General features: G+C 39.9%; 1 protein-coding gene across 10 annotated transcripts in view; it reads left to right on the plus strand.

Annotated features, from left to right (window-relative positions):
- Positions 1-26,762, plus strand: part of ZZEF1 (zinc finger ZZ-type and EF-hand domain containing 1) — a 153,573-nt gene that overhangs the window by 60,602 nt on the left and 66,209 nt on the right. For all 10 annotated transcript variants that reach the window (XM_037808557.1, XM_037808552.1, XM_037808555.1 and 7 more), the window contains 7 exons: positions 4,354-4,445; positions 4,981-5,129; positions 8,594-8,705; positions 9,814-10,029; positions 11,737-11,837; positions 12,342-12,511; positions 13,114-13,247. In XM_037808557.1, the coding sequence (XP_037664485.1) occupies positions 4,354-4,445; positions 4,981-5,129; positions 8,594-8,705; positions 9,814-10,029; positions 11,737-11,837; positions 12,342-12,511; positions 13,114-13,247 (974 nt within the window). The remainder of the gene's footprint in view (positions 1-4,353; positions 4,446-4,980; positions 5,130-8,593; positions 8,706-9,813; positions 10,030-11,736; positions 11,838-12,341; positions 12,512-13,113; positions 13,248-26,762) is intronic.

Consider the following 26,762-nt stretch of genomic DNA (forward strand, 5'->3'; position numbering starts at 1 on the left):
TTGAGATATATTCACATACCACGCAGTCCTACAAAACAAATCGTACATTCGATTGTTCACAGTACCGTTACATAGTTGTACATTCATCACCAAAATCAATCCCTGACACCTTCATTACCACACACACAAAAATAACAAGAAGAATAATTAAAGTGAAAAAGAGCAATTAAAGTAAAAAAGAACACTGGGTACCTTTGTCTGTTTGTTTGTTTGTTTGTTTCCTTCCCCTATTTTTCTACTCATCCATCCATAAACTAGACAAAGGGGAATGTGGTCCTTATGGCTTTCCCAATCCCATTGTCACCCCTCATAAGCTACATTTTTATACAATTGTCTTCAAGATTCATGGATTCTGGGTTGTAGTTTGATAGTTTCAGGTATCTACCACCAGCTACCCCAATCATTGGAACCTAAAAAGAGTTGTCTATATTGTGCGTAAGAGTGCCCACTAGATGACCTCTCAGCTCCTTTTGGACTCTCTCTGCCACTGAAGTTTATTTCATTTCCATTCACATCCCCCTTTTGGTCAAGAAGATGTTCTCCATCCCACGATGCCAGGTCTACATTCCTCCCCGGGAGTCATATTCCACGTTGCCAGGGAGATTCACTCCCCTGAGTGTCTGATCCCACGTAGGGGGGAGGGCAGTGATTTCACCTGCCAAGTTGGCTTAGCTAGAGAGAGAGGGCCACATCTGAGCAACATAGAGGCATTCAGGAGGAGGCTCTTAGGCACAATTATAGGGAGGCCTAGCCTCTCCTTTGCAGCAACAGTCTTCCCAAGGGCAAATCCTGTGGTAGAGGGCTCAACCTGTCAAACCACCAGTCCCCTATGTCTGTGGGCATGTTAGCAACCATCGCGGTGGGACAGGCCAATACCCCTGCATTCTCCTCCAGCTCCTCAAGGGGGCTGTGCATATTTTTTTCCTTGTTTTTTTTTTTTTTTAACTTTTTTTTTAAGTCAACTGTATGAAAAAAAAAATTAAAAAAAAAACATACAATAAAAGAACATTTCAAAGAGACCATAACAGGGGAGTCAGAAAAAGACAACTAACCTAAAATAACTACTTTACTTCCAACATATTCCTACTCTACCCCAAGAAAGTAACCTAATATAGCAACATTTCTGTGAACTTGTTCCTGCTATACCCATCAGAAATTAACAAACCGTAGTTATTCCTGGGTATTCCCAGAACGTTAAATTTACCCATGATAGCTTATCTGTTCTTATTGGATTATTAGCAAGGACTTTTTATGCTTAGAATAACTCAAGGCTGCTAGAATGAGGTGATCCTAATAAACATTTTTTTTTCTTTCTTTTGGCTATTGATGACTATAATAAGCATTTCCCAGCCAAAGAATTATATTGAGTATTTTCTGCTTATCCAGCAATCATTTGTATATTCATGTCTTTCATGAAATTTGGGAAGTTTTCAGGCATTATTTCGTTGAATGTTCTCTCTGCCCTTTCTCTCTCTCTCTTCTCCGTCTGGGATTCCCACAGTGCATATATTGATACACTTGATGGTGTCACACAGGTTCCTCAGGTTCTGTTCACTTTTCTTCATTCTTTCTTCTTTCTATTCCTCAAACTGAATGATTTCTATTGTCTTATCTTCTAACTCACTGATTCTTTCTTCTGCCAGCTCCAATCTTATGTTGAACTCCTCTCGGAGTTTTTAATTTCTGTTCCGCTGGTATTCAGCTCTCTTTGGTCCTTTTCATAATTTCCATCTCTCTGTTAATATTCTCTTTGTGTTCATCTATCATTTTCCTGATTTCCTTTAGTTCTTTGTCCATGTTTTCCTTTAGCTTTTGTGTTTATTTAGGATCATTTTAAAAAAATTCTTTGTCTGATATGTGCTAGGCCTGGTCATCTTTGTTGACGGTTTCTTACGCTTTACTCTTCTCCTTTGTCTGGGCCACTGCTTCCTGTTTCTTTGTATGTTTTGTAATCTTTTTTTGAAATATGGACATTTTCATATTTTATTGTGTTATTGTTAGAATTTAAGACTCTGGGTTATCTGTTCTTTAAGCTTGTATCCAGCTCTTGGTATGACAAAGCTTTCCTTGAATGCTAGGCACTTACAAACAAACAAAAAAAAAGGTAAAAAAGAAAACACCTTTACCAGTCTCAGGAAATTGACCTGTGTGAGCTAGCACTCTCTTTCAGACCTTATCTGTATAGTGAGTTTAGAGAATAGCTCTAGATCAAAGCATAGGGGTTGCCCTGATCCTTTTTGCACATGCGTCTTTTTGGCCATGCATGTGTGGCCCTTGGAATTCCCCTGTTTAGGCAGGTGTCTCCTGTTCCCTAGGAAACAGTTTCCTCACATTCCTGGGTACTACACTGTATGTCCTACAGCTAGCAATCCCTTGCCCCAGGCAGCCACTGACTGCTCTCTGACAGCGTTTTGTAGGAGACCTCTGGGAACACAGTGCATGTTCTGGGAGTCTCTAAGGCAACCACCAGATGGATGGGCCAGACATACATGCTCCCACTGTGTACATCAGGATTACTCTGCTCCCTCTAGAGCCAGGACCAGGGATCTGTACTGAGACTGTTGCTGGCTCCATGCAGTTGGTAAGGGGTGGGGAAGGGGCTAGCTAGGGCGCCATGAGATCCTACTAAGTGGTCTTTTTCTTGATATAAGTTATTTCTGCCAGTTCTTACTGGTTGTTCAAAGCTTCTGTGGAGGAATGGATCCTTGAAGTATAGCTCTCCACCATCTTGATTGGGACCTCTTTTTCTCTTGTCATTTTAGGAGAATAAATTTGACAAGGGGGGACTAGGGTATCCAAACAATTGTGATTGTAAAATATCATGATTAGACATGTGAGCTGGTTTCTTTAAAAAAAAAAAAAAAAAAGCAAGCACAAAAGTTTTAGTTTTTGGTTTTTTACCTTTTAAAACACTCAAATGTGTATGTCATGGCAGTGTTATTTAAAAATTGTCTGAATCCATTGACTTAAATTATTGTTTCAGGTACTTTGAGACTAATTTGAATTGCTAACTATTCAGGTAACTTCTAGGCTGTAATTCAGCCTTTACAGTAGATTTTATTAGGTAGAGGCTTCGAGATTTCTGGGAAAAGCTAACAGTTCAATAATTGGGATAGTTTGTAGTATTATTGTTAGTAGAATTGTGTATATTTCTGGATGTATGATTTCTTAAAATTATCTATAGGGTTACTGTTTAATAATGACATAATAGCTTCCCTCTGTGAATAAGTAAAGGTTCCTTTGGATTTAGTTTGCTTGATTTTGGTGGCACATTTAACATATTGTCCTATAGAGATTCACCTTTGCAAATTTTTGTTTCATAGAGCTCAATGTAATAAAATAGAAGCATGAAATTGGTTTAAGTCTTTTCATCTTGATAAGGCAGAATGGTTTAGAAAAATTTGGATTCTCAGAAAGAATAGTTAGCAGTGACACCAACAAATGCATGTTATTATGCCATTGCAAGGTTTGAAAGAGAAAGGCAAACTTAGGTCTAGCAGAAGACCCTTTTGTGAATTATTAAAGGATAATTAACAACATATAAAAGTAAACTCATGACTCTCATACAAATATAAAATATGAACACATGACAAAAATTTTACTGATTTCATTAGTTAATGAGGGAATGAGTAAGATTTTACAGCCAGTTCAAGGGAGAGCTCATAAAATACACATCTAGGAATACTGAAAGGAATTTACAGATAGATACAAAGTTTGCCAATATCCATATGGAATAATTAGCTGCATTTCCATGGGTCACAATTTTTATCTCTATGGACAAGAATCATTTGCATTGCTATTAGCATTCTGCAGCTTACAGAGTTGTAAAATAACTCAGAGACAGTAAAAGGTGGTGATAACTCAAAGACAGGATACCTGGTAATCTTTTGTTTTTTTTTCCTCCCCGTTTCAAAGTTTTTCACAATCTTTCCTTACAGTGTTCTAGAAGCTGTCTAATTCATTTCTCAGCCCCCAAGCTTGTCTGCCTTTATCATCCCAGACAAACATCAGTCATAGATTTAGGACTGGCTCAGGAAGATGATTGATTGCCCAGTCTTTTTCTCTGAATTAAAGTTGCAGTGTTTATAAACTTTTTATGTCTTTATTTTTGGCTGAGAGCAGGGCTCTCTGTAAGTTGAGGAGGTTGTACCTGGCCAGTACTCTGTTTATTGAGGGATTTATCAGTGGAGCTGCTTCTATCCAGAGGGGAATTTTTTCTAATTTCCACAGAGACAGAAGATATACTAGTTACTCCTCTGCCTCAAAGGATGTAGTTTGTTTTTGTTGATTTTCTGAGTTCTTGTGGTTATAACATGAGTTAGTCATCCTAACTTTAGTTTTTCCTTCTTTCAGGTTTTCTTACAGAGACTGGAAAAACCAGAGCAAGTACTATTTTTTCTTCAGGAACTGAATCTGCCTTCCAGGTTACACAGATCAGAATTATGGTAATTCTTAAGCAAATTTTTCCAAGGTTACTACTTTTTTCTTTTAAGTAGGATTGCATTTCATTCAGGCTATCAGCAATCGTATTTGCCCTGTCTTTTAAAGAAATCCCAGTCACCTCAATTGATGTGGAAAAAAACATTTGACGAAATTCATGATAAAAACACTCAACATAGTTGGAATAGAAGGAAACTTCTTTAACTTGATAAAGGGCATTAAAATAAGTAGGATTGCATTTCAGAAGTCCATGTTATTGGTTTTTTATTTAACATGTAATAATTGTTTACTCTGTGCACATAGCACAGATCAAGTCATGAAAGATGTGAATGCAACGATTGAGAAAGGTAAAGAATCATTTCTTGTGTCAAAACTCATGGCATTGGGGAGCAATTTTCTTAATTTTCCAGGACTTAACATATGTGAAATACTATTTCATTAGTTTTAACTTAGGTTTAAGCTGTTTGACTTTGACCTACTATTGGAAACAAAACAGCCAGAGAGCCTTTGCCCCTTTGATTTCCTGGTCTCTCTTTCCAGGTTCGACGTGGGGGCATTGGTGCCCAGTGTGGGTTAGTATTTGCCTATAACTCACCTTCTGATAAATTTCATGCGGAAGAACACTTCAAAAGGTTTGAAAAATATGACAAATGGAAGCTTCAGGAATTCAGGCAATTTTTAAAAAGCAGGTAAGGAAGAGAGTAAAAAATCTTTATAGTTAATAACAATCTCTACTTTCTCTTATTAGTGAAGTATGCTTTCTTGTTTTTATAGAAAAGGTGCCAGTAGCCCATCCTCAGTGGCCATAAAAGCATGCATTGCTTTCTAGCATTGCATGTGAAGATGTGGATGTTAACTTATTCATTGACTTTTACTCAGTCTCTTCTGTGATCAGGAGCATGCATCTTCAAAATGTCTGAGTAATGATACATGCATGAATTGTAGACAGCATACCGTCTTCAGTCTTCCTCAGTTGCATGGAAATTTACCCATATCCCAAGCCTCCCCTCTTCCTGCCCCCACTTCCTGCTTTTGTTGAAAATATTTATTAAACACCTACTATGTGCCAAGCTCAATGCTAGGTGCTGGAGATACAGTAATGAGCAAATCAGCACATTCCATGGTTTGTAGTCCCTGCTTAGTGTTTAGCTCAGAAGACAGACAGTAAAACTTGCAATATCAACAGTGTGATGAATGCTATGATAGGAGAGAGAGGGTGTTCTGGGAGCACCTAGCAGAATACCTTACCTAATCAGGAGGGGCTTCCTGGAGGAGGTATTATTTATGGTAAGAACTGAAGGATAGGGTGGAGTTAATTAGCCACTTGAAGAGATGGAAAGAATGTCCTATACAGAGAAGAGTAGGAATGATGACCCAGAGATAGAGTGTGACACATTCAAGGAACTAAAAAGTCCCATATAGCTGAGGTATATTGTGAGATAGATGTGGTGAGAGATGAGACGGCAGGGAAGCTAGGAAAGGGCCAGATGATTAAAGGTCTTCTGTCTCTGTTTTGGGGTTTAGACTATATCCTTAAACAATGTGAGTGTGGGGGTGAGGGGGGTGAGGGGTATGGGTGAGGAGTTTCAAGAGGAGCAAGGAGATCGTATGTGTTTTAGAAGTCTCATGTCTCACTATGTGTTTTAGAAGTCTCATGTCTCACTATGGAGCATTCTGTGCATAGCATAGGTTAGAAGGGAGAAGCATGAAGGCAAGGCACAATGAAAGGAGGCTGTCAACTAGGCAAGCCAGAGGTGTGGGTGATCTCAACTAGGGCAGCAACAGCAGTGGTGGAGAGATGTGGACAGATTTAGGAGACATTTAGAAGGAGAAGCAGCAGGACCTGGTGACTGGCCAAATATGGAGCAGCAGAGGAGAGAGAGTTTAGGCAGCAGAGAGTCCTGGATTTGGCTTGAACAGATGGGTAAATTGGTAGTGCTCTTCTCTGAGATAGAAAATACCCCAGGGGAAAACAGGTTTGAGGAGAGGATGAGGAGCTCAGTTTTGGTCCTATTGAATTTGGGATTCCAGGAAGCCTTTGAGATGTTTGTCCAATAGCCCATTGAATAAACAAGTGATTCAAGAGACATTTAAATGATAGTTTTTAATGTGAGATTAGAAAAGATCATTCTGGAAAGAGTGTAAATGGACTGGGAAGAGAAGAAAATTTAGGTCAGTCTGCCAAGGGGCACCAGCCTTTAAGGGACAACAGAGAAAAGGAGGCTGAGAAGAACAGTCAGAGAGCAGCAGGAAAGCCAGGACTATGTCATCGTGAAGCGAAGGGAAGACAGTGTTTCAAGTAGTAGGGAATGGGCAATGTGGCCAAATGTTACCCAGAAGTCAATAAGTTAAATCTAAAAGTGTATTTTTTGGATTTACTTGTAGAGGTCGTTGGTACTTCTTGGACAGCTGGTCTGCAGACCATGCTTCCAATAGCAGGGTTCCAGATAATTGCCTCTCTATGCTGGAATTCTTTCAGGGGCATCCCTGACAGATGGTCATTTAGCCTCTGAATGCTTTTATTGATGGAGATCTCACTGCATACCAAGGCACTCAGTAATTAGAACATGTTTTGTTGAAATCTGCATTTGTAATTTCTACTCAGTGGTCTTAATTCCGGCCCCCTAAACCAGTTGAACAAATCTCCCTCATTCCTAAAGTCTCCCTTTCAGCACACACTTAGGCCTTTTTATAAGTTGCTTTTCTTTTTCAATAATAGGTAGAGATTATACTTGTTTTTAAGCAGCCACGTCTCACTCTTGGGACGTATTGAAATAGGTCTTTTTTTCCTAGACTTCTGTCAAATAAGATCTTTCACACCTTTATAGGGTGTTTTTTTTTTACCCTAAATGCAGGCTTATGCACTACTCCCTTCGTGATTTTAGCTCCCTAGTTCCAGCCTGACTCAAATCCTGATTTGGTTGCCCTACATTTTAGCAATCCCTTTCTAGTTTGAAATCAAAACACTGATGTACATGCTATCTTCTTGCATTTTCTTTTAAGGGTCCTCTGGTCAGATGTTAGTCATTCAGCACACTCTGGGGCCAGGATCAGCTGTTTGGCTGCTGTATCTACTTAAGAGTACTGGCATTCAGCTATTTTTTCTCCATCCTGCTTGCTTTGTGGTGGTATTCTCTGACACCCTGCCAGCTCTCTCTGTCTCACAGATTTCCTTGACTCCTAAAGAATGAATTTTTAAAATCCTTGAACACACTATATTGGTGAAACTCATTGACATAGTTTTGGGGTAAGACAAAATACCTTCTCTCCCATTGGTTTTAGGGTTAACTATATCATGAAAGGCTTATGCCAAGAAAGACTTATGTTAAGAAGGGAGAACATTTTTTCTGCCTGAGACAGAACCTGTTCTGGGTTCTTTGTATTTTTCCTCTTCTTGCCATAATCCCCTGTTTGCTTGTCTTATCCATGCAGTACACTTGTGTGTTTCTAATTTGTCAGCTTTATCCCAAACTGAATGGTATAAAGTTTTAGGAATGTTATTTGAAAACAATGGTGGACTCCTTTTTCTCCCTCCTAGTTATTTAATTCCTGAAAAGGGGGTAGCATCTAAATATTCCATTTTTAAAAAGAAATGGCTCACATTTGTGCTTCTTCAGCCTCAAGGCTGGAATGATTTCCTGGAAGTAAGGAACAGGAATATTGAGGCCTGTGAAGGTTCAAGTTTTCCTGAAGGCAGGCTTTGCCCTTCAGTTGGTGCAAGTGGTCCAAGCCTCAGACCAATCATACACATATGTTAGCCAGACCTAGAAAATGAAACCTGAACCTGCTTCTCCTTTGGCACACATCGTCTGTTGCATTGTACCTTACTCCTAAGTAGCTCATCTTGACTTTATGTCTCATTTCTCGGATAAGCCAATTATCTAGAGAAGCAAACTTTCTCCTTAGTTCTAAGACTATTTTGGGAACTGATATAATTCCCATTTCACAGATGATGAGGCTGAGAAATGGAGAGGATATTACCACCAACTGCCTAGTTTGTTCACAGAAGTATGAAGTGCCACACCCAGTTCTCGATTGTTAATTGACAAACTAGATATACACATTGAATGTCACTTAGATGGTGCTTTATTCCTTAGACTCTTGAGAAATTTGGAAAGAGGAAAATGTTTTGTGATTACCCTTGTGTTTACAGGATTGGTTGCTCATCTGATGACCTTGGAGAGGATGATCCTATTGGCTGGTTTGAGCTAGAAGAAGAGTGGGATGAAGCAGATGTCAAGTTGCAACGGTGCAGAGTTGCCAAAGTAAGCATTAATGAGTTGTGGCCTTCACATGTTTGTCTGTTCCCTCCCTTTTATTCAATAAACATTATTAAGAGATTATTGTGTACCAGGCCATATGCAAGTACCATAATCCCAGAGGTGAATCAGTGGGAGAGACAGAAGAATAAGACATTATGAAATGGGCTGTGGTAAAGGGACATACAGGGGCCTATTGGAGCCCAAAGGAAGAATAGCTAATCCAGCCTGGGATTCATTTGGAAAGGCTTCCCCAGAAAGGTGGTGTGGTGCCAAGTGTTGAAGGTGGGTAAAGTCTTTATTGATGGCCAGACCATGGTGTGGAGAAGGGCATCTCAGGCTGAGAGAACAGCAAATACACAGGCATAAATGCCAGAGAGAGAGAGAGAGAGAGAGAGAGAGAGAGAGAGAGAGAGAGAGAGAGAGAATGTCATGATGTGTTTCCATAGCAACTAAAGGAACATTGATTATCTGGCAACTTAAAATACTTTTACCTCAAATATAAATCTTAGTAAGAAGCTTAAATAAGAGAGTTAAGAATTATCTTTAGGGCTTATACATTGTAGGTGCTCCGTAAATATTAGGCAGTTGAGTAGTGGATTCTGAAAGGTCCTTGACAGAGGAGCTTTTACTGTGACAAACAGTTTGCACAAATGTTTGGCTTTGAAAATGACCTTAGATTTGAGCAGACAAGTCTGTGGTCCTGGGCTCCCAGCACATGGGTTGCAGATATCAGTTAGGGGCTCTGAGATGATTCCTTAGGTCATTGATTATTTCATTATATTACCTGATTTGTGTTTCAAAATAACTGCTACAGAGCAAATGAGTTTCTCTTATTCATCATTTCTTACCTGGTTTTTGCCTTGAAAAGGAAGTAATGCTGCTTCATGTGTTGTGATTTTTTCCAAAATCTGATATCATTCCGCATTTGTATTGTCTTTGTATACTTGTCATAGATGTTGGACTTATATTTTATGTCCCCAGTGCTGGACATAGTGGTACCTAAGAAATTGTTGAGAACATAGTAGACCTTCCCAGAAAGGTCTTTATCTCTGTTTAATCAGTATCCAGGGCTTCTGAGTCCATCTCTTTCAGTCTCTCTTGTTCTTTATAGTATTTGATGGTGAAGTTCCTGTGTACCCGTCAAGAATCAGCAGAGCGCTTGGGAGTACAGGGCTTGAGCATCAGTGGATACCTCCGACCAGCAAGTGCAGAAGCAGAACAGAGCGTTGTCTGTGTTCACTGCAGAAAGGATGCAGAGGAGAGTGTGTGTGGGGCCACGTTGCTCCTGAAGACCCTGCAATTCATCCAGCAACTTGCCCATGACCTGGTAGTGTTTCCTCAATTGTTAGATGTCAAGTCCTTTAGGAAAAATGAACGGCAGTGTTAGAGGAAATGGACACCAACCAGGTTCAAGCCATTCCGTACGAATGGGTACTATGGGCATCATGCTGCTGTGATAATGTTGGAAAAGGAAGGGTAGCGAGATGTTAGACATTTATGGCATCATTCAGTGGAAGACTGAGTGGCATATGGCCATGGTAGTGAGGTCTCCTAGGAATAGACCTACAGATTGATTTTAAAGATCCCTAACCCATAGTTGCTGGTGGTAGATTGGGAGACAACTCATGGAAGTTATCTCTTCTGTAAGTCCTAGGGGAATTATTACTGTAATCTAGATGAATTCTATTTGCTTAATAGAAGTACCAAAAATACCCTTTAATTTAGTAAATTCCCTTAAAAATAATATGGGAATTTGAAATCATTATGATACTGATTTTACAACCTTTTTTTTTAACTTTTTATTTTGAAATACTTTCAAACTTATAGGACAGTTACAAAAATAATGCAAACCCCATAAAGAGAACCCCAACATACCTCCACACCCCCAAATACCACATTTAATGTATCATTTTGTCTATCTTTCTATTTATCTGTCTTTCTATCTGTCTGTCTTTCTATGCATTTATAAATCCATTTTCTGAACACTTGAGTGTAGGTTGTTTATATCATAGTCCTTATAAACATAATATTGCCCTACATTTCCTAAGAATAAGGATATTCACTTATGAACCACCTTAAGTGCAGTTATCATTAAAAATTTAACATTGATATAAAGCTTATAGTCTATATTCCAATTTCTTCATATGTCCCAATAATGTTTCTTTGAGTCTTTTCTCCTCCCTTGCTAGATCCCATCCAGTATCATGTCATTTAAATGTTCCATTCAGGATCATTTAATTGTCATTGTCTCTTTAGTTGCATTTTCTACTTTCTTTTTTTAAATTGTGAGAACATATATACAACATAAACTTTCCCATCTCAGCCACTCCCGAGCATACCATTCAGTGGGATTAATCACATTCACTATATTGCAAGACCCTCACCACCTTCCATTACTATACAGTCACTTTTTAAAAACATAGTGACAACTCACTCAAAGGAAGATTCTGACAGCCATCGCCACAGGGAACATGGCTTACCTCAAAAATCCAGTGGGTTTCTGGAGCCCTGTCGTGTGGTATACAAGAGTATCCATTCTGCTTCTGGGCACACTCAGAGGCCGCTGACTCATACATGGTTCATTTGGTCTTTGTTTTTCAGGCACTTCTATCATAGCAGAAAACAGCAAATCGAGGGAGATGCTTAGGAGAAGTAGATGCATTTACAGCATAATTGGTATCTTTCAGCCTGTATGCAGGGAAGGGACAAAAATACTGCAGTGTAGTCTGGAGGGTAATCGTCATCAGGAAAATATTGACTTATTTTCAGGGTTCTGTGTTTAAGAAATCAGGGAATCTTATGGATATATGGGGGCCTCGGGGTGGGGTGGGTAGGTGTAGACACAGATACTTTTAGAAAACTTCATACAAAAAACAGTTCTTTTTGGTAGTAAAGAGAAGGATCAGTTATATGGGAATTTCTCCTATGTGGAGCTACCTCCTCCCTTAGCAAAGAGAAGGAAAATGAGGCATTACAATATTTCTCTAAATGCATTTTTTAATTTTGTTTTTTTCTGGTCTTTATAATTTTTTAGGTGCAACAGAAAGAGAGTGGCTTAAAATATAAATCTTTTCTGGACTTTGCGGGTCTTGATTTAAAGATCTTCTGGAATTTTTACAGTAAATTAAAGCAAAAGTAGGTCAGAATTTATTATACTATGATAATCATATAAACAAAACTGAAAACAATGAGTTTTGCTAGTCTAAATGGACAGTTTTTTCTTCTACTTTTTTTTGCTTTCTACTAGTTTATGTTCTTCCAATTTGAAAGATTTGGTTATTAATGAAAATAACATCTCACATTTCCGTACTGTACTTTATTTAGGCAATGTTTTCATAAATGTTTTCTCATTTGCTTATCATAACCTAGGGGGTAAACAGATCAAGTATTATAGAAGTATCCTCATTTTATAGTTGAAGAGAGACAGGATCAGAAATGCATTTCCTTTCCCCCCAGTAAGCAGAGTCAGACTGGGTCTGTGCTTCCATGCTCCTGGTACAGTGTTCTGCCCATTCCACCTTATTCCTCTTGGTTTGCATTCTTTTTACCAAGACTGAGTGCTTTGTACACGGTTGCAAGACTTTGGAGGGGAAGCACAACATGCCCCTTTTGCTCTCTAATGTTCTTTATCTTTCATAGCCTGAGGGAAGAATGCATCTGTGCCCAAACCCTGCTTCTGCAGCTCCTCCAGAGCTGTTTCTCAGTCCTGCAGGGAGATGCGCTGGCTGTCTCTGAGAATGAAAAGGCTCCAAACCAGAGCCCTGAAGGGGTTGAGGCTGCCAAGGAGCTCTACACACACTTGTGTGACGGTAGGGATTGGGGTTTTTCTATAAAGTGACCCTGCACTAGTAGCCTACAGGGCTTCTCGTAGAAGAGTGGGTTCTGTGGTCATGCAAGCCCAGGAAAGGGATTGCTTCTATAGAAAATTATTGTTTCCTTGATGCGCTTTTGAATCGCTATTTTGAGTTCAAGTTTCATTCCTTCATCAACTGACTTCTCTTCCTCCTGGTTTCCGATATATAGTTGTGTTAGACTGAGAGTGTTCAGCCTTAACTTCAACTAGGACACTGGGATGAGGAAGATAGGTTGAGGGGGGATGATTGCAATGATAAATTGAGGATAAAACACACTCCCTGTTATTTTTAAGGCTTTGCCAAGTTGTATCTCAAAAGGACAGGACATAATAAAATAAAAACTGGTACATATAATCTCTGTTTTTAATTAATGTAAACAAACAAACAAACACAATATAATTTCCTTACACTGCCTAGCTTGTGCAGAAGTATTTCTTTGCTCTGGTATTAACTACAACATTGAGAATAGGGAGTGTATTGGCTAGTTATAGCAAATATATATTGTAAGTGAATAGATAGACTATATTAAAGCTGATTCTGTTGTTCATTTTTATCAGTGGTGGATAGGCTGGATGGAAACTCTGTGACCATGGAAATATTAAAACAAGAAGTTAGGAATACCCTCGTCAGCGGAGCTGCCATCTTCTTTCCTGATCGACAGACCCGGCGGAACCATCTCTTCACCATGATGGTAATTATTTATGTTACAAATATGGATACCATTCCTGAGGTCTACTAGTATGAAGTTTATTAGTCTTTGTTTTCCCTGAATGCATGTCAGTTTCAGTTTCCCAAATGTTTATTTAATAATTACTATATAGGAAGCTTTGTGTGAGACATACAGATATCTAAGGATATAGCAGTGTACTCAAGTTGGGGGTGAAGATCCCAATCTCTGTTTGTAACCCGTTGTCTCACGCAGTGTAGTAGTCATCTTCGTTTTTATGACTACAACCAAATTTTCTTTTTAACATTTTAACTTTTTACCAGTGCGAGTACAAGAGTAAACTGAATAGTAGAAGGAACTCTTACCCTTCTCTCCTTGCGCCATGGATCCGTCATCTAGCTTCAACAGTTACAAAGGCCAATGTTGTTTCATTTATAATATACCCCATCCCTTCTTCTCCCCCCATCCAGTATTATTTTGAAGTAAATCCCAGATGTATTTTATCCGTAAATCTTTCCATATGTATCTAAAGATAATTCAACCAAGTTTTAACCCCAGCTGGTTCTTCTCACCTTCCCAGACCTGTTTTCCCTGTTACTCAGACTTGAGAACTAGGGGGTAAAAAATGCTTCCAGTATTTATAAAGCATTATGTTACTAAATATAATACCCTATACAAAGATCCAAGTTTTTAAATTCTGAAGGAGATATTTCTAAATGAAAATGAATGAGCTACATGAAAAAAAAATGAATGAAAATGTAAAACAAAATAAAAATTTCTCTTTTAGGCCATACCAAAAACATTTAGGTAAAGGAACTTCAGCAGTTCCAGGGTTACATTGATGGAAATGCACACAGGGAAACATTACACCAAGGGAATAATCAGATATAGGTATACAAGAAAGCAGTATTACAGACCAATCTTACTTAAAAAACATAGTTGGAGAAATCCAAATGAACTTTAATAAACCAATTCAGCAACATATTAACAGAATTATAGCCAAGTTAGATTTACTCTAGGAATAAAAGGATGGTTTAACATTAGAAAATCAATAAATGAAATCAGAGGAAAATATATCATAAATGCAGGAAAAAATTAATAAAATTCAGTTCTAATGATGATCAAAAGAACAAAACCAGTAGCAAAACTGTCCTTCAAAAATGAGGGAGAGTTTAAAATAGTCACAGATAAACAGAATCTGAGAGAGTACATCAACAAAAGATCAATCTTACTAAAGGGGGATCTGCAGGTTGAAAGGAAAAGACAGTAAAGAATGGCTTGGTATAGTGTGAAGAAATGAAGATCATCAGTAAAGATAACTAAAAGAGTAAATGCAAAACCCGCTAGTACTGTATCTTCAATATACAACTCTACTCTTTAATTCCTGTAAGAGTCAGAATACAATTGAACAAGAAAAAGGCATGTTTCCTGATAATAACATGCAAAATATAAAGAGGTAATGTAGGACAAAAACAACATAAAGAGGGGAAACAGAGGAATATGGGGAGCATAGACCATGTGTGCTATTGACACTAAATTTGTATCTTCTCAAATTAGTAGGTTATAGATGCAGATTGTATGATACAAACCCCACAGAAACCACAAAGAAAGTATTTTTAAAATACATAGAAACAGAAATGAGAAAGGGATCAGTCAGATACAGCACAAAAGATCAACTATGCAGAAAAGGAGGTTGCAATAATAGAAAAGAGAGACAAAAAAAAAGATGTATAAAAACAAAGGACAAAATGGCCAAAATAAGTAGTGCCTTTACAGTAATAACACTGAATGTTAATGGATTAATTTCCCCAATCAAAAGGCACAGATTGAAGAGAAACTAAGATGACAGCTAGGAGAGACAGGGCAAAATAACACCTCTGTGAAAAATACTAGATAGAGGCCAGAAAGTGACCCGAACACCAATTCCAGCAATGCACCAGGTGGACAAGGACTGCTAAATCCACAGGGTCCATGCACTTGATGAAACAAGGAGTTTGCATTCTGAAATGAGTGAGTAAGTTGGCTGATGTCCGGCAGCCACACTGCAATGTCGGGAAACCGTGTGTTGGCGTTTGGAGGCAGACTAGTTCTTTTTTAAAAAATCCCAAAAGTGGCTGCGGATACGGCAGCGAGAACCGCACAATGAAGTGCAACAGGAAAGGGCTGTGCGAATGCCTCAATATCTGGCATGGAAGATAGTCTTTCATGCACCCACTGCTAGTTGTCCTGGAGCGAGGAGGGCAGAGGAGAGCCAAAAGGGGAAAAAAAGCACGCACCTTGCAGCTGTCTTCCCGGCGGGCTGGAAACGCTCCTGCCTGGTGCTGGAGCCACAGCCCAGAGCTGCGCCAAGGGACCCAGTGTGACAGGAAGTGTTTCCAGCAACACTGCACACATGCCACAGTATTGGGCGTGGAAGATAGCCTTTTGTGCACCCACAGCTAATTGTCTTGGAGCTGGGAAGGCGGAGCTGTGTGAAAAGGGGGAAATTAACACACCCCATTCAACCATCTTTACAGCAGGCTGGGAACACCCCCGCACGGCCCGGCGGTCCAGAACTTCCCTTGAGGGATGGCACGCACTTATGATGTAGCATAGCCTTCCCTCAGCAAAGGCCCTAGAAGGGCACGGCTGGGAACAGGAACCCACACAGAAAACCCAGGGATCCTATGCCAATACCAAGGACTTATGGGTCAGTGGCAGAGACAATCTGTGGCGAGACTGAAATGAAGGTTTAGACTCTTGCAAATGCCTTAAATCTCCAGGAACACCTGGGAGGTTTGATTATTAAAGCTGCCCTGCATCCCTAACTGCTCAAACACATGCCCCACATTCAGGGCCAGCAGCACCAACAACACACCCAAACTTGGTGCACCAGTTGGACCCCACAAGAACCAGACCCCCACACACCACAAAGGCAAAGTTGGGGAGAAATGACTTGAGGGGAATAGGTGACTCGTGGATGCCATCTGCTGGTTAGTTAGAGACAGTGTACGCCACCAAGCTGTAGATCTGACAAATTAGACATTGGGGTCTGAATAATCCTTCATATCCTAAAAGAACCCTATCAAGTAAAACAAATGCCAAGAGTCCAAAAACAACAGAAAATTTTAAAGCATATGAAAAAACCAGATGATCTGGGTAACCAAAACCCAAATACCCAAATCAAAAGATCAAAGGAGACACAGTACTTGGAGCAATTAATCAAAGAACTAAAGACAAACAACAAGACCATGGCATAGGATATAAAGAACATGAAGAAGAGCATGGCACAGGATATAAAGGACATGAAGAAGACCCTAGAAGAGCAAAAAGAAGAAATTGCAAGAGTAAATAAAAAAATAGATGATCTTATGGAAATAAAAGAAACTGTTGACCAAATTAAAAAGATTCTGGATATTCATAGTACAAGAAGACTAGAGGAAGCTGAACAACAACTCAGTGACCTTGAGAACCACAGAATGGAAAATGAAAGAACAAAAGAAAGAATGCGGGAAAAAATCAAAAAAATCAAAATGGGTCTCAGGGATATGATAGATAAAATAAAACATCCAAATATAAGACTTATTAGCGTCCCAGAAGGGGAAGAGAAGCGTAAAGGTCTAGAAAGAGGTAAGGCAGTGGCATGACATATTTAAAATTCTGAGAGAGAAAAATTGCCAATGAAGAATACTTTATCCAGCAAAACTCTCCTTCACATTTGAGGGAGAGCTTAAATTTTTCACAGACAAACAAATGCTGAGAGATTTTGCTAATAAAAGACCTGCCCTAGTTGAGATACTAAAGGGAGCCCTACTGACACAGAAACAAAGAAAGGAGAGAGAGATATAGAGAAATTTAAGAGACATATGGAACATTACATCCCAAATCACCAGGATACACATTCTTCTTTAGTGACCATGGAACTTTCTCCAGAATAGACCATAGGCTGGGACATAAAACAAGCCTCAATAAATTTAAAAAAATTGGAATTACTCAAAGCACATTCTCTGACCACAATGGAATACAAATAGAAGTCAATAACCATCAGAGACTTAGAAAATTCACAAATGCCTGGAGGTTAAAAATGAGGGAAAGATGAAAACATTCCTGGATAATCAAAAGCTGAGGGACCTCATCACCAGTAGATCAGACCCATAAGAAATGCTAAAGAGAATTGTGCAGGCTGAAAGAAAGGGACACTAAACAATTGACTGAAACGACATGAAGAAATAAAAGACTTCCAGTAAAGATCACATGGTAAATATAAATACCAATACTACTGTATTTTTGACTTGTAACTCCACTATTTACTTCCTACAGTATCTAAAATACATTAAGTGTAATGATAAATCAGTGGTTTTGGACTCAATGTAAAATATGTAATTTTTGACAAGAACCACATAAAGTTGGGGGAATGGAGGAGTAAAGGAGCATAGTTTATGTGTCCTATTGAAGTTAAGTTGGTATCAAAGAAAACAAGATTGTTACAGACTTAAGATGTTAAATTTTTTTTTTATTTTGAAATAAATTCAAAGCTACAGGAACAGTTGCAAAAACGATACTAACACCATACACAGAATTCCATCATACCCTGACCCCCCTCCCCCGATAGCTCAATCCACCAACTTTAACATGCTGTCACATCACTCTTTCCCTCCCTCCCTCCGTCCCTCCCAATCTATCATCCATCATCTATTGCTCTGTCTTCTGAACATATGAGCGCTAGCTGCACACATCCTTGAATATACACTGTAATTCACGTATACACTTCCCATGAACAAGAACATTCTTTTATGCAATGCCATTAAGCGCAGCTAAGAAGTACAAGAGATTCAACAAAGATACGAAGCTTACATTCTATATTTCCTTTTCCTTATGTCTCAACTGTGTCCCTTTGAGCCACCTGTCCTCTATCCTCCAATCCCATCCAAGTTCATCCTTGGCATTCAATTGTCATCTATTTAGACTGTTTTTTTTTTTTTTTTCAATTGTGGAAACATATATACAGCCTAAATCCTCCCATTCCACCCCCTCCCTAGCCTTCCATTAGTGGGATCAATCACATTTAGAATGTTGTAATGCTCTTTCCCACCATCCACTACTAGAAATTTCCCTTCACCTCAAACAGCAACCCTACACTCATTTCTTAACTCCCCATTGCTCCTTCCCCCATTTCTCTTAACCCAAATTCTACTTTTCATCTCTATGGTTATATTCTCTGGTAATTTCTTTGTGTTTACTGTGGGGCTTAAAATTAACCTCTTAAATCCATAACAATCTTGTTTTTCTTTGATACCACCTTCACTTCAATAGGACACATAAACTGTGTTCCTGTACTCCTCCATTCCCCCACCTTTATATAGTTGTCTAAAATTACATGTTTTACATTGCATTCAAAACCACTGATTTGTCATTAGAGTTTGTGTATTTTATATCACGTAGGAGGTAAATAGTGGAGTTACAGTTCAAAAATTATTGACTTCTATTTGTATTCCATTGTGGTTGGAGAATGTGCTTTGAGTATATTCAATTTTTTTTTTTTTTCAATTTCTTGAGGCTTGTTTTATGTCCCAGCTTATGGTCCCTTCTGGAGAAAGATCTGTGATCACTGGAGAAAAATGAGTGTCCTGGTGCTTTGGGATGTAAGGTACTATATATGTCTGTTAAAATTCTCTATATCTCTTTCTCCTTTCTTTGTTTCTCTGTTGGTAGGGCTCCTTTAGAATCTGAAGTAGGGCAGGTCTTTTATTGGCAAAGTCTCTCAGCATTTGTTTGTGAAAAATTTAAGCTCTCCCTCAAATTTGAAGGAGAGTTTTGCTGGATAAAGTATTCTTGGTTGGAAATTTTTCTCTCTCAGAATTTTAAATATGTCCTGCCACTGCCTTCTTGCCTCCATGGTGGCCACTGAGTAGTCACAACTTAGTCTTATGTTATTTCCTTTGTATGGGGTGAATTGCTTTTCTCTTGCTGCTTTCAGAACTTGCTCCTTCTCTTCAATATTTGAGAGTCTGATCAGAATATGTCTTGGAGTGGGTTTATTTGGATTTATTCTATTTAGAGTTCTCTGGGCATTTATGCTTTGTGTTTTTATATTGTGTAGAAGGTTGGGGAAGTTTTCCCCAACCATTTCTTTGAATACTCTTTCTAGACCTTTACTTTCTCTTCCCCTTCTGGGACACCAATGAGTGTTAAGTCTGGACATTTTATTTTATATATCGTATCCCTGAGATCCATTTCGATTTTTTCGATTTTTTCAATTTTTTCTCCATTCTTTCTTTTGTTCTTTCATTTTCTTCTCTGTGGACTTCTAGGACACTGAGATGTTGTTCATCTTCCTCTAATCTTGTATTGTGAGTATCCAGAGTCTTTTTAATTTGGCCAACAGTTTCTTTGATTTCCATAAGATCTTCTATTTTTTTATTTACTCTTGCAATGTCTTCTTTATGCTCTTCTAGGGTCTTCTTTATGTTGCTTATATCCTGGGCCATGGTCTTCTTGAGTCCTTTAAATCCTTTGCCATGTTTTCATTCCTCAATTGTAGTTCTTTGATTAATTCTGCCAAGTACTGAGTCTCTTCTGATATCTTGATTTGTGTGTTTGGAGTTGGAGTCTCCATATCGTCTGGTTTTATCATGTGCATTAAGATTTACAGTTGTTTTTGGCCTCTTGGCATTTGCTTTGCTTGATAGGGTTCTTTCAACTTGTAAAAAAAAAAGATACCAATCTAATTTTTCAGAAACACAGTTTGGTGGTGTACACTTTCTCTAACTAACCAGCAGATGGTGTTTGTGAGTCACCTATACCCCTCAAGTCAGTTCTCAACCTTGTTCCCACAGTGTGTGGGGCAGTGATTCTTGTGGGGTTCAGTTGGAGAACTCAGTTTGGGTGTGTTGCTGGAGCCGTCCACCCTGAACATGGGTCGTGTGTACGGCTGGCCAGGGAGGAAGGGCAGCTTTAATATTCAAACCCCCAGGTTTCTGGAGATTCAAGGCCGCCGCAAGAGTCTAAACCTTCATTTCAGCCCCAGACCCTCTCTCTTGCTCTCCCACAAACCACCGGACTTGGCGTAGTGTCCCTGGGTTCCCCGAGCGGGTCCCCCCTCCCAGCCGCGATCCTCCAGGAGCTCTGCCAAAGGAATGCCGTGCTGCGTCACAAGTGTGCGCCTTCCCTCAAGGGAAGCCCCGGGCCGCCGGGCCGTGCAGCGGCGCTCTCAGCCTGATGCAGAGATGGCCAAACGGGGCGTCTCAACACCCCCTTCCTCGCACAGTTCCTCCTTCCCAGCTCTGGGACAACTGGTGGGGCTCTGGGCTGTGGGCATGGCCCCGGGCATGAGTTTATCCAGCCCTCCAGGGAGCCAGCTACGAGCCGCGGGTTTTCTTTCTGCTTCCAGCTCTCCCCTCCGTTCCTCCGGCCCTGAGGGTATCTGCAGCGGACTATCCTCCAGGCCAGACACCAAGAGGCCGGCCCAGCCCCCTCTTCCTGTGTTTTACTGCGTGGTTCCCACTCCCGCAACTGCAGCCGCTCCTGGGTTTTTCCCTTTTTTTTTTTTTTTAAAAGAACCAGTCGGTCTCCAAACGCCAAGCCCTGGCTTCCTCACAACGCTGTGCAGCTGCAGGTCTTCCAGCCAGCTTACTCACTCGTTTCAGAATGCAGACTCCCAGTTTCACCAAGTATATGGCCCCTGTGATACTAGCAGACCTCGTCCAGCTGGCGCATCGCTGTAACCGGTATTCTGGGTCACTTTCTGGTTTTTATCTAGTGTTTTTCATGGAGGTGTTTTTTTCCCTGTCTCACCTAGCTGCCATCTTAGTTTCTCTCTCTGGATTGGCTTTTATAAAGGGGGTTTATCCGGTTGCACAGTTACGGTCTTAAGGCCATAAAGTGTCCAAGGCAAGGAATCAACAATCAGGTACCTTCATTGGAGAAAGGCCATTGGCATCCGGAAAACCTCTCTTAAGCTGGGAAGGCACGTGACTGGCCTCTGCTTGCTCCCAGGTTGCATTTCACCTCCTCTCACAGCTCCTGTGAGTTCTTCAAAATGTCCCTTGTGGCTTCAGCTCCTCTCCAAAATGTTACTCTTAGCTGCTCTGAGGTCCTTCTGTCCGTGAACTCCTTTATAAGACTTCAGTGATTCATTAACACCTACCCTGAATGGACCAGATAACACCTCCATGGAAATTATCCAATCAAACGTTTTACTCACCGTTGATTGAGTCATATCTCCATAGAAACACTCAATCAAAGAATTCCAATCTAATCAACACTAATGCATCTGCTCCCACAAGAGTGCATCAAAGATAATGGCATTTTGGGGGCCATAATACATCCAAATCGGCACACCTGTATGTAGAAAAACCGAAAAAATTACAACAAATCTACTAGAGCTAATAAAAAAATTCATCAAAGTGTTGAGGTACAAGATCAACATGGAAAAATCAGTAGTGCTTCTATACAGTAGTAATGAGCAATCTGAGGAGGAAATCAAGAAAAATACTCCATTTATAATAGCAACTAAAAGAATCAAATATCTAGGAATAAATTTAAACAAGAATGTAAATGACTTATACCCAGAAAACTACAAAACTTTGCTGAAAGAAATCAAAGATTTAAATAAATGGAAGGACATTCCATGCTTATGGATTGGAAGACTAAATATTGTTAAGATGTCAGTTCTACCCAAAATGATATGCAGATTTGTTCTGGTTTTATAATGCTGCTGTTATGCAGAAAAAAAAAAAATGGATTGGCTTTTATAAAGGGAATATATTAAGTTACAGATTTATAGTTCTGAGGCCATAAAAGTGACCAAACTAAGGCATCAACAAGAGGACACCTTCACTAAAGAAAGGCTGATGGCATCTGGAACACCTCTGTAAGCTGGGAAGGCACATGGCCAGCATCTGCTGATCCTTTGCTCCCGGGTTCTGGTTTCAAAATGGCTTCCTCCAAAATGTCTCTGGGCTTGTCTCTCTTAGCTTCTTCAGCTCCTGTGCATCTAAGCGTCTGGGTTCCTCTCATAGCTTCTCCAGAGCAACTCTGGGCTAACATCTCCAAACGTCTCCAAGCATGTCTCAGCATCTTTAAGCATATCTCAGTGTCAGCTTTCAATGGCCATCTCCAAAATGTCTCTCTCGGCTTCTCTTGGGTCGTTTTGTCTTCTCTGCTCACTGTGTGAGCTCTCTTTAAGGACTCCAGTGATCTATTTAAGACCCACCGTGAATGGGCGGGTTCCACACCCCTATGGAAATAATTTAATCAGAGTTCCACCCTAATTAACTGACTAATCAGTCTGCCCCCACAGGATTGCATTAAAGGATATGGCCTTTGTGGGGGACATAATAGATTCAAACTGGCACAAGATTCAACACAGTGCTGATCAAAACTCAACAGCCTACTTTGCAGAAATGGAAAAGCCAATTATCAAACTTATTTGGAAGGGTAATGGGGTCCCAAATGGCCAAAACAGTCTTGAAAAAGAAGAATGAAGTTGGAGGGCTCACACTTCCTGACTTTAAAGCTTATTACAAAGCTACAGTTGTCAAAACAGCATGGTACTGGCACAAGGATAGATGAATAGACCAATGGAATCAAATTGAGAGTTTGTAAATAGACCTTTACATCTGTGGCCAATTGTTGTTTTTTTTTTTATTATACCTGATACATTTTTTTAAACTTTTTATTTTTTGACACATACCATACAATTATCCAGAGATCCAAACTGTACAATCAATCAGTTGCCCCTGGTATCATCATACAGCTGTGCATCCATCACCACAATTAATTTTTTTTTCAGTTTTTAGAACATTTTCATTACTCCAGAAAAGGACTACAGACCGAAAAAAAGGAAACTCAAATCCTCCCATACCCCTAACTTCCCCCCCCCTCCATTGTTGACTCATAGTATTGGTATAGTAGATTTGTTACTCTTGATGAAAGAATGTTAAAATACTAACTATAGTTAGTTTGCAATAGGTATATTTTTCCCTATATGCCCCTCTATTGTTTTTTTTAAAGTTTCAGAATAGTATTTAATTTTCAGATATTTGTAGTCATCTTATTTGATATCACGAAATAGTGGCCGTGTTATAAATTTTACAGATGAGGATATTGTTGCACCATGCTCACCATACATAGGTTGCAGAATAAATCTTAATACAGATCAATGCTTCCCCTTCTTCCTCCTTTGTATATTTACAAACATGCCTACACATAACCCTTGCTATTCAAATTATTTTTATCTGAACCAAGGAACTAAATGCATTGAGATAATTTTGTTTTGTTTATAGGAATTCTTACTGTAAACTATACAAGCTTAGGGATCAGAGAGTAAATAGATTTTTTTTTTCTTTTGTCAAACCCTCTGTCTGAACTTAGAAGCTAAAATGGTTCAGTATTTTCCATTAACAATGCAATAAATAGCAAATCTTGGGTCCACAATTAATGTTCTTTTGTTTCAGTGTATGAAATAGAAGTTAATAATTGCCACTTAAATTTAGTGGTTCAATGACTACAATAACAGATGTCTCTCCTTATATAAATAGACATTTTCACCCTCACTGCTCCCTACATGCCTTTGCTGTATGCATCCCATGCCTATCTCCAAACAATGGCATCTCATCTACACTAACCAATAAAACATAATTGAGAATACACATTTTTCAATGGTCTCAAAAAGTGTAAGAGTATTCCTTTGGATTTTCAAAAGAAGTCTATATTTTCAGACTTAAATTTACTAGTTTTTAATTATTCTTAGTCTAATTCCTGTTTCGTCAATTAGGAAAATAAGTGTCATCTTACAAGTTAAGTGAGATGACCACATTTACAATTAGCCAGTCAGAAAAGTGAGGCAAGTATCTTCATCTTCTGACTTCTAGAGTTTCAGAAAGCATGCTGTACCATACACCTGAGTTATCCATTTGAGATAGAGTGAAAGAAATGGTACCATGGAATAGGATGTGATACCAAGTAGGTTTTCTCGTTCATAGTGTCACCATTCTGCAATGTCTGTTTATTCCTCTCTGAAATATGGAATTAAAAATAATATAGGGTTGTGTCTTATGATTATGGTGATAATAAAGCCAAACTTACATTCAGTGGTCACTATATGGTTTAAAAAATGCATCTTCATCTAATATTACGGAACCTTTCTCCATGTCTCTTTCCTGTCTTTGTTTCTCTGTCAGTAGGGCTCCCTTTAGTATCTCAAGTAGGGCACACATCTTTTATTAGCAAAATCTCTCAGCATTTGTTTGTCTGTGAAAAATTCAAGCTCTCCCTCAGATTTGAAGCAGAGCTTTGCTGGGTAAAGAATTCTTGGTTGGCAATTTTTCTCTCTCAGAATTTTAAATATGTCGTGCCACTGCCTTCTCATCTCCACAGTAGCTGCAGAGTAGTCACTACATAGTCTTGTGTTTTTTCCTTTGTATGTGGTGAATTGCTTTTCTCTTGCTGCTTTCAGAACTTGCTCCTTCTCTTCAGTATTTGACAGTCTGATAGACTATGTCTCGGAGTGGGTTTATTTGGATTTATTCTATTTGGAGTTCGCTGGGCATTTATGCTTTCAGTATTTATGTTGTGTAGAAGGTTTGGGAAATTTTCCCCCACAATTTCCTTGAAAATTCTTTTAGACCTTTACCCTTCTCTTCCCCTTCTGGAACACCAATGAGTCTTAAATTTGGATGTTTTATTTTATCTATCATATCCCTGAGGTCCATTTCGATTTTTTTTATTTTTTCCCCATTCTTTCTTTTGTTCTTTCATTTTCCACTTTGGAGTACTCCAGGTTGCTGATTCATTGTTCAGCTTCTTCAAGTCTTGTACTATGAATATCCAGAATCTTTTTAATTTGGTCAACAGTTTCTTTTATTTCCATAAGATCATCTGTTTTTTTAATTTACTCTTGCAATATCTTCCTTATGCTCTTCTAGGGTCGTCTTCATGTCTTTTATATCCTGTGCCATGCTCTTCTTCATATCCTTTATATCCTTTGCCATGGTCTCGTTGTTTGTCTTTAGTTCTTTGATTAATTGCTCCAAGTACTGTGTCTCCCCTGATCTTTTGATTTGGGTGTTTGGGTTTGGGTTATCCATATCATCTGGTTTTTTCATATGCTTTAAAATTTTCTGTTGTTTTTGGCCTCTTGGCATTTGCTTAACTTGATAGGGTTCTTTTAGGATATGTATGCTAATTCAGAGACTTCTCTCTAATTTGTCAGATCTACAGTTTGGTGGAGTACACTTTCTCTAACCAGCAGATGGCATCTGCGAGCCACCTATTCCCCTCAAGCCAGTTCTCCCCAACTTTATCTTTGTGGTGTGTGGGGGTCTGGTTCTTGTGGAGTCCAATTGGTGCACCAGTTTTGCATGTGTAGTTGGTGCTGTCCGCCCTGAATGTGGGGTGTGTGTCTGAGCGGTTAGGGAGCGAGGGCTGCTTTAACAATCAAACCTCCCAGTGTTCCTGGAGATTTAAGGCTGTTCCAAGAGTCTAAACCTTCAGTTTGGTCTCACCACAGATTGTCTCTGCCGCTGACCCACAAGTCCTTCGTACTGGCGTATGGTCCCTGGGATTTCCGAGTGGGTCCCTCTTCCAAGCCATGCCCTCTAGGGCCTCTGCTGAGGGAAGGCTGTGCTACGTCACAAGTGCGCACCATCCCTGAAGGGAAGTTCTGAACCGCTGGGCTGTGTAGGGGCGTTCTCAACCTGCTGAAAGGATGGCTGAATGGGACATGCCAATCTCCCCCCTTTCGCCCCACTCCACCCCCCCAGCTCCGGGACAACAAACTGCGGGTACATAAAAAGCCACTGTCCATGCCAGACACTGTAGCGTGTACATGCGTTGCTGGAAACACTTCCTGTCATACTAGGTTTCCTGGGGCAGCTCTGGACTGTGGTGCCGGCTCCAGGCAGAAGCGTTCCCAGCCTGCGGGGAAGATGGCTGCAAGGGGCATGGTTTCTCTCCCCTTTTGGCTAAACCCTGCCTGCCTTGCTCCGAGACAATTAGCAGCAGGTGGTCGATAGGCTATCATCCATGCCAGATTCTGAGGTGTACCCACAGGTTACGGAGATGCCGTTCCTGCTGCGCTTCCCTGTGAGGTCCCCGCCGCCGTATCTGCGGCCACTTTTGGGCTTTTAAAAAGAACTACTCCGACTCCAAACGCCAACCCACGGCTTCCCCTCACTGCAGTGTGGCTGCCGGACATTCGTCAGGCCCACTCACTTGCCTCAGAACACAGACTCCCGGCCTCACCAAGTGCACGGTCCCTGCAGAGCCAGCAGACCCTGTCCAGCTGGTGTATCACTGGAATCGGTGTTCTGGGTGACCCTCTGGCCTTTATCTAGTATTTTTCACAGAGGTGTTTTTTTGCCCTGTCTCTCCTAACCACCATCTTCTGGAGGTCTGAGTCCACGGTTTTTACTTAAAGATTTTATGCTGTGATCTCGGGCATTCCTCCCAATTCAGGTTGGTGTATGATGAGTGGATGGTCACGTTTGGAGTGGATGGTCACATTTGTCCCCCCACAGTTATTCCGGCTTATTTACTAGTTGTTGTCTGTTTTTTTTA

This window comes from Choloepus didactylus, chromosome 18, assembly GCF_015220235.1.
Source record: "Choloepus didactylus isolate mChoDid1 chromosome 18, mChoDid1.pri, whole genome shotgun sequence".
In the NCBI taxonomy this organism is placed as follows: domain Eukaryota; kingdom Metazoa; phylum Chordata; class Mammalia; order Pilosa; family Megalonychidae; genus Choloepus; species Choloepus didactylus.